This window comes from Centruroides sculpturatus, unplaced genomic scaffold (genome assembly GCF_000671375.1).
Source record: "Centruroides sculpturatus isolate CEXI.00-Female unplaced genomic scaffold, Cexi_2.0 scaffold1107, whole genome shotgun sequence".
Lineage (NCBI taxonomy): Eukaryota > Metazoa > Arthropoda > Arachnida > Scorpiones > Buthidae > Centruroides > Centruroides sculpturatus.
The window spans coordinates 218,991-233,564 of record NW_019385422.1 but is presented as its reverse complement, the minus strand read 5'-3'; the positions used below and the strand labels follow the sequence as shown (position 1 = coordinate 233,564).

The window sequence follows — 14,574 nt, the reverse complement described above, 5'->3', positions numbered from 1 at the left end:
CACAAAAGAAATTGAAAATTTCAGTATTCTGAAATCCATGGGCAAATTTGAGACAACATGCATGCTTATTTGAATAAAAAAATATTGAAATTTTGTATGGAGGATTTTCAAAATTCTGTTAGAACAAAACTGGAAACTGTGTTGTACGGGGGATACCTGTATTTATTTAATCATCTAAATAAAAAATAGTTTTAAAACATTAAGAGTATAATAACATAGTTTTAACGATGAACTATTTTATTTAAAACATTTTAATTTTTATATTGTATTATTGTCTTCTTTTTCCTTTTATTTATAAAGATAAGAATAATTCAACTCAAAAAAAATAAGTAAATAGAAACCAAGCAAACTACCATATTATTGGACTACAATAAGGCAAACTTTAAGAAATAGATATGAAGTAATAATTTGACAAGATGTAGACAGTCACGTTGCTTCTTTTCTCATGAAATGGCAGCCTAACTGCCTACCTCTTGTCAAATTACTTTATATCTAATTCTTAAAATTAACCTTATTGTAGCCCGATAATAAGCAGATTCGTTTGGTTTGGCTTTAGTTATTCAGGTTTGTGGATTTGTTTATGTATAAGTAAATACATAATTTATCTAAAATAACAAACTGCTTCAACTTGAAAAGTTAGTTATGCAGTAGATTATATATTGTAATCACTTTGGGACTTGCCTAAACTTATAATAATAGATTGATAACATTATGCAAAGCAAGAATTTATTAAATAAATAATGCATGCAGTATTGTTTGTCTACTGTCATTATCAACACTAACTAGCATAATTCCACCAATTTAAACTAATTGTTATTTAGTTACAATACAACAAAATGATTAATTTCAAGCTCTGGTTAAGACCAGTAACAATAACTTATAACAATTTCATGTTGTGAGTTACATGTTGAGGCTACTAGCATGAAAAGAAAGCATAAAAAAACCTGAGATTTTTTATTTACCCAAACATGATAAGAATAACTGAATTGTGATTACAATAAGTGAAGTACAGTAGAGCATCGATTATCCGATCCCCGATTAACCGTCACATCGGTTAACCGACCGTTCTAGTCGCCAAATTTCAAATGTCCGCTAGTGATGTGGCGCTACAATATTTGGCTATGTCTTGCTACTTTAATGTTATTTTTGTTAAATTTTTGCATGTTTTAGCTGGTAACATTGGCTCGACCATGAAAGAGAGACCAGTATTTAAACGAGACTTAATTTTCTAATTATGAGTGGTTGTTTGTTTTGTGAGCAATAAAATAATTTTTAATGATACAATAGTAACGATTATTATTTTTAAAAAAGTTTGTTAGGCTTAACATCGATGAAAATTCAATGCAAAGTTGGTTAATAGTGATATACTAATATACTAATTACATACTACTAATATACTATACTAATAATGTATTTTTTTAATTCTTTTCAGTTATCCGACCAACCTGAGTCCCCAATTGAGTCGGATAATCGATGCTCTACTGTATTTATAATGTATTATAATTTGTATGTTTTGGATCCTGCCAATCTTGATAATATTAACCAACTAATAAAAAAAATAAAAATAATTAAATAAAAAAAATAACATTATTCTTTAATTATTAAAACAATTAATTCTGTTTAATTTTTCATAGATTGATTGATTTTACTAAACTGAAAGAAGATTTAAGTGAAAAAAATTATAACTCATTTATATATATTTTAAATTATATAGCATCAGCTATCGGATGCAGAAGAAAAGTTTCGAAAGGCTATGATTAGTAATGCACAGTTGGATAATGAAAAAACTGCTTTAACTTACCATGTAGATAAACTTCATGATGAGATAGAAGAAATGGAAGAACAATTTCATCAAGTTCAGAGAGAATATAAGTCTACATCAAGAGTGAGTTTAAATAATTTAAATTACAAATTTTTAAAGCATTGATTTAAAAATTATAGTGAAACACTATTTGTGTTTCACATTTATATATCTTTATTAATGATGCAACTAATATTCGGTTACTATTCGGTATTTGGCCTATGTTTCACTATTCGGCCGAATACCTAAAAAGGAGTAATAAATAACAAAAACACAGTAAATTAATCATTTTGGTGACTTTTATTAATGCTGAACATACATTTCAAGTTCGAGAAAGTGCAATTTTTTGCTTATTTATGTAAAAGATCAAAGGAAAAGTAATATAACTAAGTTATTTTTTTAAGAGATCAAAAAAAAAAGGTAACAAATCAAATGAAAATTACCTACTTATTATGTAGTTTAGTCATCTATATACTCGTATATAAAAGAACAAGTTCTGATAGGATAATTAATGCAGAGCCAAAACTACTGGTGCTAGAAACTTAAAAATTTGAGGGTATGTTCCTTTTGTAAAGTTTAGGCGTGCTAAGAAAATATTTTATGAAATTCAACCCTAAAGGGGTGAAAGAAAAGGGTAAAAAATTTGCATGAAAATTTTTACTGTGTGGACACATTAGATCGAAACTTAGGTCATAAAATGTGAAAAAAATAATAATTAATGATCTGTAAAGAGCTTTTATGAAATCATTCCTTATTATAAACTTGAAAATTAAATTAACTTTTTTTGTTTCATTGTATAAAATTATTTATCATAACTGAAGTTCCAGACAGCTTGATAGTCTGAACAGCCCCAGGCTTTCGCCCATGCACGCTAAGTGATTTTCATTACAAGCATTTAGCTTTCTGAAATCTATGAGAACAATTATTTGGCATTGATGGCTGTGAAATTCATGTCAATAAGCTGCCTCAACTTGTTTGATTATGCTATCAACTCAATTTCATATTTATTTTTACATTTTCACTTCGCGGTCCTGCTCTGTTTTCCGTTATTTGCACATGTAGGACATTTCATTGTTACCCACATTTGATATCATCACTTATCACATACTGCCATGACGCTCATATCTGTCCGCTAAAACTGTCAAGAATTAACACGATTGGCGAAGTGTAGTGACAGCGGGCCAATAGAGAGCAGGATATGCAATTCTTGCCATAATGCAGTTTGCTCGCCAATTTTCATATGTGTGTTAATCAAGTCGAATAGTTTGGCTGAATATTCGGCTATTCAGCCACGCTCCTGGCCATATATACTATTCGTTGCATCACTAACCTTTATTATTTATACTTTGTTTTATGTTGATTACAAAGCATTGGTATTCTTTTCACTGGTAAAATATTTTGTTTGTGTGTCATTTCTTTTCTGGTAAAGATGATAAATATTACATTAATCTTTTAGAAAACATACTCTCAGCATTTCCAGAACATGTTCTTTGTTCTATTCTCACACTTCTTTCTTTACATTCCTGAAATAAAATTATGTAACATTGATCCCACCAGTGTAATCTGTCAGAGAGAGAGAGAGAGAGGATTAGCAGATTAGCAGTAGATTATTGGCCATTAGTCAACAATAAGTTTGAAGAGATAAAAAATAACACTACATATTTGTAGTGTCCTGTGTCAGCAAAGAATCTGTGAACAAAGACAAAAGTTTATTTTTGGGAATTCTTCTTAATAATTCTAAGTAACACTGTTAATAGATCCTAATAGATATTTTAAAATTGTAGAAAAGGGTGTAATATACCCTTGTGATCAAAAAGTATTGGGAATGGTTCAATAAAATGCAAGATTTGAAAATTAAAATTTATTCAAATTTGAAGGAGACAAAATAAATTCATCAAAATTTATTTTGTCTCCTTCAAATTTGAATAAATTTTAATTTTCAAATCTTGCAAATCTTGCAAAATAAATTCATCAAAATTTATTTTGTTCCCTTAAAAGTAATCCCCTCCCACTGCCAATGCACTTATGCCAATGTTTTTCCAATCTTTGAAATATGCTTTAAAGTTGTTTTATGAAGCCCCTCAGGATTTGCAGCAAAGTTTGTTTTATGGGATCAGTTGACTCGAAATGACTACCAAGCAGAAGATTCAGTCAAGAAAACAGGAAAAAGTCAGTGTCATATCAGGTGGATATGGAGCTTGCAGAACTATATTTGTTGAATTTTTGGCCAAAAATTCACAAAAATAAGAGCATTGTGAGCAGGTGCATTATTGTGGTGCAAAATCCACAAGTTTTTTTCATTATAAATCTGATTGTTTTCTACAAATTGCTTCAGTCAAATGATGCAAAACACTCAAATAATATTATTTCTTGACAGTTTGACTGGTTGGAAGGAATTCGTGATGCACAACATCATGACAATAGAAGAAAACAGTCAACATGTCCTTATATGGTCTTTTCAGTCTTGCTTCATCTTTTGAGCACCATTCACTTAATTGTTGAGCTGTTTTGGTGTCAAGAGTGTAGATTTGTGTTCATCACCTGTAATGATGCATTTTAAGAATGATTTGCCTTGAGAAAAAATTTTCTCTGCCACTTGAACACACTATTTTTGGGAAAAAGTCAATGTTTTCAGGAAAACTCAAAAAAATGACTCACTTCAAGCCAAATGATCTTTTAAAATTGGTTGACAGATAAAGAACCAAATGATACTGGAAAATGTGCAATAATGTCCCTAATTGTTAAATGATGATCATTGAGCACCAAATCTCTAACTTGAGCAAAGTGTTGTTCCTCAGTTGAAGTGGAGGGTCTTACTATAGCATGGTTTGTCTTTGTTGTGTTCTCTGCCTTCCTTGAACATCTTGTACCCTTGTACCATTCAAACTTTTGTTTTTGATAGACTATTGTCACCAAAGGCTTTTTGCAACATTCTCAATGTTTTCGTAGCAGTAATTTCATTGTGAAAGCAAAATTTAATGCACATTCTTTGGTCAGTTACATTTGACATTTTGAAAAATTGCTGACACAAAAATTATTTATGCACAAAACAAGCTTGTATTTGCAAATGAAAACAGATGATGACACAGATTACTGCTAGATGTCGATAGAACTCATACCAAACAATGAAAAAATGACAGCACTTTTGCATGAGTGCAGTTTAAATGACTCATTCCTGATACTTTTTGATCACAGTAGTACTACTAGCTATCAGTTGCAATTGTGCCTGGAATAGTCAAATTTCAAAATTTATTACTGTTTATCAGATATTTGAATTATTCTAATTGAGCACTGTTACTGTGATAAATGTGTGCAAAATAGCAATTACTATTTTTATAATAAATGTAAAAGGTGCAAGTTATTTTGTAATAATGTCTGCTAATTGTAAAAATATCATATTTTATATGTGTACGTATACAGTAAAACCTGTCCAAAATGGAACCCTAATAGAACACTAGGATCTGCATCTGTCTGTCTTTGGAATTCTATGATATAGTGAGAAATTTCAGATAATTTAACTCCTGTGGTAAAAGTGTGGGTATTGAGGATTTGCTGGATATCCTGCACATATGTTATAAAATAAAGGAAAAACTGAATTTTTTAAAAATTTGTACTACGAATATATACTGTATAGATATAGTACCACATTTAAGGGGGTGCTCAGATCATCACAGCTGTTGGCATGAATTTTTCTCCATTTCCATACTTTGTCTAATTTTTCAAGAAATGAAGAGTTTTGAATTATTTTCGACAAAAAGGAATAATATTAAGCTTCTTATTTTATTGTTATTGATTGCTGGAATAGAACCAAATCCCGGTCCCTTACAGAAAACTCCAACAAAGAGAGGAAGACTACCACTTACTCATCAAAAATTGCTGACTAATAGTATCAAACCATTGGAACTGAAATCAAACCTTATCACTGAATATACTGAACCTAGAAGAGCCAAATCATCATTCCAAACAGGTGAGCTAATTAATTTAACTTCCTCACAAGAACAATTACCTGCAGAACAAATAGACATTTCAACAGCAGAATTATGGAGTAAGATAGTCGAATTGATAACCAATAGTAATGATAAGCTGGTGAGTCGATTTTCACTTATAAGACAGAAATTAATATAATTCAAAATGAAATTAAAGAATTTAAAGATCAAATTCAACAAATAAGGATGAGAAATGATGAAATAGAAATTGAATTTACCAAACTAAGACTAGAAAATGAATTAACTCAATATAAACTGGATACTATAAATAATAATAAAATTATGATTTATACAAATCATAAATTTATCATATAATTGATAATATAAAAACCAATAAGTTTAAGAAACCTTGGTATGACTTTACCTGTTACATTGCTAAAGTAAAGAAAAATAAAGCCTTAAAGCAGTTTAGGAACATGTCAAATGTTAAAAATATTACTAAAAATGAATTAGCAACATTTTTTCTAATACTTTAAAAATAGTTTGCAGTGAATCAGAAGATACAGAAAATATCTACTCAATAATTCAAATATTCAAATTAAGTGCATAGTATTAAAATCAAACCAATTAAGAAATAGAATCCTTGCAGCCTTTAATAAATCAAAATATAACAAGACACTGGGAAATTGGCAAGATATTAATATATCAGCTGATTTAAATAGATTCTCGCAAAAGAAGAAAAAAACTTTTACAATATTATACAGATTTTAAGAAACAAGGATTACAACTAAAACTGTGTGATGACTGTCTGATAATTAATCATCAAAAAATTACATATAGTTACATTCAGGATCAGCTAGTATACAGTGATGATTTTTTGTTGTATTCTCTACAGAAAAACCCAATAACATAATTCAGAATTAGAATATGAAAATAATCAATGTATTAAAATTTCAAACAATCTTAACTTAAATATCACGAACTGGAACTGCCAAGGCTTAATCCACAAAATAAAAAGAGTTCTCTCAATTACTATATTATACTGATATCTTGGGTATAACTGAAAACCTGGCTAGCCACACCAGTTAATGAAATTATCAAAAATAGAATGGAATACACAATTATATCTACTGACGCACAGAAACCAATAGGACACTGGAGACCGTATCAAGGACTTTGTCTAATATTAAGAAAAAACATTGGTTCCATAAAATTTATACTAAAAACAACTAATTATATTTTAATCTTATTGCAAATTGATAATACCGAAATGAAACATTTATACAAAAAGTTAATTATAATAATGTTAGTTTACGTTCCACCTGATCAGATAGACTTATTAAATGAAATATTTTTCCATTTTTCAAGATTTTTGAATATCTCTCCATATGTATTGTTATTTGGTGATTTTAACTCCAGAATTGCACAGAAAATAGATTCAGAATATAAAGGTCCAAATAATTTAATTCACTTTAACCGTGAATCAAAAGATAGAAAACATAATAGATTGGGTCTTCAATTAATAAAAAATACTCAACAATTGCAATTAATAATTTTAAACGGAAGAATAAAAAATGACTATCCATCTGAATTCACTTGTGTTGCTAATATTGGAAGTTCAGTAATAGACCTTACAGATTTCTACACAGCAATTCAGAACATATTGTATGTAGAAATTCAAGTTTTAAATTGCGACCTATCTGATCATTTTCCAGTCAAGACTGTTTTTGAAATGGCAAATATCCAAGTAAATAATAAAAAATTTCAACCTTATCAAGTAATAAATTATGATTATCTGAATTTTCAATTGCAAATTAGTGACAAAATTAAAAATTTGCCTAAATTTATACGGAGAAATGGAATAGAGATATATTATCAATTGGAAAATCAAATAAAAAAATTCATTATAAAAAAGATTAATAATATAAAAACCAATAAGTTTAAGAAACCTTGGTATGACTTTACCTGTTACATTGTTAAAGTAAAGAAAAATAAAGCCTTCAGTTTAGGAACATGTCAAATGAAACAAATCTTATAAACTATAAGAAACTTAAGTCAATATACAATAATTTGTTAAAATCTAAGAAAATAAAATATTTTAAAAATCTTGAACATCAGTTAATGTCAAATAAAGATAATACTGTGTTTTGGTCAACAGTACGTAAATTATGTAAACAGGATACTGAGAATCAATTGCAAATTGACTTTTTAACCTGGTTACTCTATTATTGAAGAAAAACTACTATAACTAATGAGATGCTGAATCTGGAAAATGAAATTTTAGATTTGATAATAATATGAGGAATTGGATGCATCAATTAATAAAATGAAAACAAAATGTGCACCAGGTATGGATCTAATTACAGTTAAATTCTTAAAATTATTACCACCATCAGGAAAATGAGTATTGCTTGAACTATTCAATTCATTCTACAATTCAAAGTTTTACTGTATTCCAGAAAATTGGAATACAGTAAAACTGATAATGATCTATAAAAAAGGAGACAGAAAAGATCCAGGAAATTATCAACCAATAGCATTACTATCAACATTACGAAAATGCTTTACTTCTATACTGGCACTACAATTCCAACGATGGACTGAGGAACTTAATTTAAACTCAAAATTTCAATTCGCATTTATAAAATCAAAAGGAACAGAAATGGCATTATTCTTCTTATTATCAATAATACAAGTTTACTTACTAAAAAAACACAGAAAAATATATTCAGCTTTTATCGATATATCAAAAGCCTTTGATTCAGTTCCTGTCCCAACTTTGATAAATAAATTGAAAACCTATGGCTCTGGAAAAAAAATTCTCAGATTCAATTGCAAAATTATTTTCAATCTACAGAATCAACATTAGTCATGGTAACCAGATATTCCCAGAATTAAACATAAATCGAGGATTACTACAAGGAGAACCGTTATTGCCATATTTGTTTAATTTTTATTTAAATGACATCGATAAATTATTTTTACTTGATACTGAAGGAGTTCAAATTTCTCAAAGAATTTACCACTATATATTATATGCAGATGATCTTGTATTACTTGCATCAACAAAAATCACCTTGCAACACAAATTAAATATAATAAACAACTATCTGAATTCCCTGGTTTTAACGATCAATATCTCTAAATCCAAAGTAATTATATTTAGAAATAATGTTAAACTTCCAAAACAAGAAAAATCATTCTATTTAAATAATCAATCTCTCACCTTAGTAAATTAAATAAAATATTTAGGAATATCATTTAATTGGAATTGTAATTTTCAACTGCACTTGAAGAATCTAACTACAAAAATAAATACTTTAATAGATAATGTTATTTATTTATGTGCAAATTTAAAAATTATGAATATAAAACTACAGATGAAACTATTTAACCTTCTGATTATCCCTTCAATATATTATGCAAGCCGTATTTGGGCAATAGACTTATTATATGATTTAGAAAAATTCCATGTTATTTACTTACGAAAATGATATAAAATAGAAAGAACTGTTCCTGGTTATGCAATTTGAGCCGAGACTAATAGATTCCAATTATTTCCATTTTATTTAAAGAGACTGATTAAATTCTATTATAGATTAAAAAATTCTAACGAAGATAACATAAGATTCTTACATCAAATAATGCTAAATCAAAATAATAACTCGGAGAAAAGCAAAAATCTATGGCAATCACAGGGACAAATCACAGCAAAACAATGAAGGACAAATGCCATTAAATATCTTTTTGGCATAAGATTCTTAATGAAAAAAAAAATCAAAACACCTTCCTATTTTGTGTCAATCTATGGCAATATAAATTTAATAAATTATTATAATCTTTTGGTGTATCAAACAGATTATTTGATAATTCAGAAACAAATTGGCAATATGGATATTCTCTAATGATCGAATCAGCATTTTCTCAATCAATAATAATGGATCAAAACTTATTATATCATTCTGTATACCATCCATGGTATATCAACATTTTAAATATCCCATCTATTTTGAGTATCATAACTGCTAATATCAGTATGAATATAAAAAGATTACTAATTCAATTAAGACTAATAAATATTCATTGTTTATCAATAATACTTATTTTGATTTTACTAAAGACAGATGTTATTGATGTAACTCAAGTGACTATTCTTTGAACCATTTACTAAGAGACTGTGAAGGACTAAATAAATACCATAAAAAATATGAAATTAAAAAACTATTATTTACGAAACAAAATCAAGACTTTAGAACCAAATTAAACAATCTTACATTAAATCAAATGTATAAAATGAATGGTTTTTTAATCAAATCGCCAAAGAACTAAAAAATATGTGATAAATTAATAAAATTAAAATATTGTTTTACTAATTATGTTACTTAAAGTAAAATATTTAAAAGAAAACTAATGAAAAAATTTACTACTAAAAGATTATTGTAATGTTATTGATGATCTTGAAGATAATGTATATTGAACAATTGTTAAATAACAAATGTATAATAATATGTTATTGGAAAAATACCTCCTGTAACAAGGCTTAGCCTTAATGCATATAAAATATTTGATGATGATGTAGTACTACATTTATTATACTGTTATTAATACCCTTGAACTAGGTAATGTGGAAAAAGTCCACCAGCAACACTCTTCGAGTTTTTCTTGTAACACATTGTGTCTGTGTTATATTGTTTTTGTTTGTCTCATTTACACAAATTAATGGAATAACTTCTGTTTTAATTACATATAGATTATTTTGTAAGATATAAATTTAGAATTATTTATTTATTTCTTTTTAATTTCATATGTTTTAATGAATTTATTCATTTTTTTTTTTTATTAGGAGTATGATCGTTTATCAAGAGACTACAAAAAAATGCAAGAAGAAAATAATATTTTAAAGGAAATCTTAAAACAGAGAGACCAATTAATAGAAGTAATTATCATCTGCATTTATTATTTTAATAATGTCATAAGTTGTATTCCTCTATTATCATTGATAATTTAGGCTAGTGATTCTCTTAACCTAGGGTTCAAGCATTCTAGAAGTGTGATATGCCTTTTATGGGTGTGAAATGATTTGGTTGGAAAATTATTTTTATTTCTACAATTGAATTTTTTGAATTTCTACTTTTTTCTGCTGTTTTCATTGAAAATGGAGTTTTACTTTTTAAATAATCTTGATATATTTATATTAAAATAGTAACCCATGATCACATGTAATAGTGGCAATTTTTAACATCTGTTACTTTTTGGTAGACATTTGTTGCCAAATTGACTTCTTCCAGAATATTCTCATGCTACATGTTATCCATCTGACTGTCAAAAAATTTTTCCCACTTATTACAGGTTCTCAAAAAATCACTGCAGAAAACACTGCCTTACATGTGTGATCACATGCAATTTTTCTTTATTTTCCTACAAACACATGCATGAGGTGGCAATTTTGCACTCTAACATCATCAGAAATAAACTTTATGTATGCAATCCTGTAAAAAAAAAAAAATGCATATGATTGTGGGTTAAATTTGAATATATAATTAAGCATCTACAATGACAAAACAAAATAACTTAGTGTCATGGACCTAACTTAAATGAATTTTTTTTCTTAGTTGCTTAAAGTTTAAGTAAAGTTAGGCTAAAACACACACATGAACAAGAGATGATCCTTTCCAGAAATTACATTTTTTTATAATGTATTTATCACAGGGTACAAGAGTGATAAAGATTAAGAACCATTAGGTGATAATTTATTTTTATGTATGATATTAATGGAATTTAGTTATGTAAGTTAATACTGCAGAGGACATTATTCTCAATATAAACGAAAAAATTTAAAACAATATGTATATAATTTATTAAAAGATTGCATTTTTATATCAGATAACACTATATAAATTTATTTAGAATCTACATAATGAGGCTAATGAGTTGGAGATAACCAGCATTATAATATGACAGAAATAAATAAAGCAAATAAGTCATTTTGGCCTATATTTATAGTAAATATAATTTAGTTGAAATATATTTCACCATATAATAATTTTAATTTTAAATATTCCAGTTAAATTAAAAATATTCATATTATTAGTTTTGTTTATTTTAACTGAGGATATATAAATACAGTAGAACCTCGATTATCCGCCCTAATTGGGGACTGGGGTTGGTCGGATAATTGAAAAGTCGGATAACCGAAAAGTATGAAAAAATCCATTATTAGTGTAGTATATTATTATATCCCATGTAATTAGTATATTAGTATATCGCTATTAACCTATTTTGCGTTGAATTTTCATCGATGTTAAGCCTAACAAAAATTTTTTTAAATAATAATCGTCGCTATTGTATCGTTAAAAATTAGAAAATTAAGCTTCGTTTAAATACTGGCTCCCTTTCATGGTGGAATGAGTGTTGCCAGCTAAAACACGTAAAAATAATATTAAAGTAGCCAAGACATAGCCAAATATTGTAGTGCCACATCACTAGCGGACATTTGAAATTTGCCAACTAGGACGGTCGGTTGATCGGGGGTCGGATAATCGAGGTTCTACTGTATAACAGATTTCCTGTCATTTACAGCATATGATATGTTAATAACATGGCCTTGAAATACTACACTTCTGTTGTTCTGCTATTCCAATTCTTATCACTACAGTTAAAATAAGCAAATAACATGAACAAAAACAGCAAAAAAATTTGTTAATTATTTTGTGACTATATTTGATTATTATTTAATTTATAATTTTGATTTTACAGTTGTAAAGTGAAGACTTGATGATATAATATTTTATAAATTTCTTTAATGAATTATATACAAATTATTGTTATTTACATGTTTATAATGTTACTTAATATTTTGTCTTCATTCCTGTAGAAAAAATATTCATATTAAAATAAGTTTTTAGATTATACTATATTATTATTAATACTTTTTAGGTTGTCTTACACAAAGTGTATCAATTTAGAATTGCTGTAAATGTTTAAAATAACATTTTCAGTTTATCCTGGTAAAAGATTAATGTACCAAGTGATCATAATTAAAGTCCCCTATCAAAATTGCATAGTGATTCAGTAGTCCAAATGCAACCAAATCTGGTATGCTGACATTTCATGACATGCGGAAGACATTTCCATAAAAAAATTTAATATCAAAACTTGCCATTATGTCACTTTTGATGCTGCAAGCAACAAAAACAAAGCAGTTTCCTTTGCGTAAGTACACACATTGTGTGGTCACAACTGTTTAATGTCATTCTCATCAGATACAATGGTCATTGCCTTGCTGGAATACATATTTCTTAAGAAACTACAACAATGTTACAGTTGTACTTTGTATAGATTCTTAGGACTGAAATTTCCAGAGTACAATTGACTCCACAAGCTCTCAGAAGAATGATCACTCAGTTCAAGAAAGATAGACATTTGGGAGTTCACCTGGTTGAGAATGTAAACCAATCACTTCACAAGTTGTTGAGAATGTTACCATGGCTGTTATTGAATAATCAATGAATAAATTGCCAGCTCCAGAAATGAATGTGCAGTGTCATGGCAGTTGAGTGTAATCTATGGCATAGTGTTGAAGGTATTGAGAAAGTTATTGTATTGTTTATCCATATAAGATCAACCACAACCAGCAGTTGCTTGCTACCAACAGGGAAACCAACTGATTTTTTGCATTGACCTTCCTTTCCAGAATGGAAGTGGTTGTCATGACTATGAAAGATCTTGTGAAGCAATGAGGTGAAAATTTACCTCACTGGAACAGTGAACACCCATAACTGTTCCATTTGATCATAGAAAATTTTTGTTTTTCAACAGATTCCATTATACTTGTCTAAAATTAATCTGATTATGGATTTACAGCCACATTTATCCTTGGACCATTCTTCAAAGAAGCTAGACTCAATGGGTCTAAAAGTTTCTGCAACAATATTTCACTAATAACAGAGTGATTAATTGTGTGCATTTCATGTCATCTGGCCATTTTGATCTCCAGATATGAATCCATATGATTTTTGGTTACAGGACATTTCTCCAATAAACTATCTTTTTACTTGTTGCAAATTCGACAGTCTTGAAAACTTTTGGTAGCCTATCACATTGCATTTGAGAAGCATCACAGAAGATTAGGGATGAATTTATAGCTTAAAGCCACAAGAAGTCTAACACAATAGGCTCTAAGCTGCAGTTGATTAGCTCATGTGTAAATCCAGCTCTGCATATGATCAGTTACAGTTTGCCACTGAATACACTGTTCACTGATTTTAGGTTTTACATCTTCAGAGTGGATGTAATATTGAGCAGTATCCCTGCATCACTAAGGTCTCTGTGTAGCACGAATATCTTTTACAAATAAAATGTTTATTGTTTGCAATGCCAAAAATGCCTCAGTGATGAGTTTTGGTACTAATTTTTTTTTTTTTTTTTATAGAAATGTCTTCTGCATGTCCTGAACTGTCGTCATTCCAGATATGATTGCATTTCAACTGATAAATCTCTTAGACTGTTCTGAATAGGGATACTTAATTACAATAACCTAGTATGAGATAAACTAATAAATTTTATAAAAAAATTTATGGATAATTATTAAAAGTAAATCTCAACTTATAATATAATGAAATAACATATGAAGTATTCAATTAACAGTCTATATATTTTCTTTAATAATTTTTGTTAATAATATTTGAAATGAAAAATACAATACAATGGTTATTAATAATTTTTTAGATAGATATTTCAGTATTACACTCTTATATGTGAGATTTATAAATATGTTATTATATAAACTTTATAAATTTTATTGTATATATTATAATCAATAATCGAATATTATTGGATAATTGATGC

The 14,574-nt window shown here is 28.1% G+C and overlaps 1 protein-coding gene across 1 annotated transcript in view; it reads left to right on the top strand.

The window, feature by feature from the left end:
- LOC111638834 (leucine-rich repeat flightless-interacting protein 2-like) overlaps positions 1–14,574 on the top strand; it is a 33,628-nt gene that overhangs the window by 3,797 nt on the left and 15,257 nt on the right. Inside the window, exons 2-3 of the mRNA XM_023384588.1 lie at positions 1,715–1,885; positions 10,571–10,663. Coding sequence (XP_023240356.1) covers positions 1,754–1,885; positions 10,571–10,663 — 225 coding nt within the window. The 5' untranslated portion in view covers positions 1,715–1,753. The remainder of the gene's footprint in view (positions 1–1,714; positions 1,886–10,570; positions 10,664–14,574) is intronic.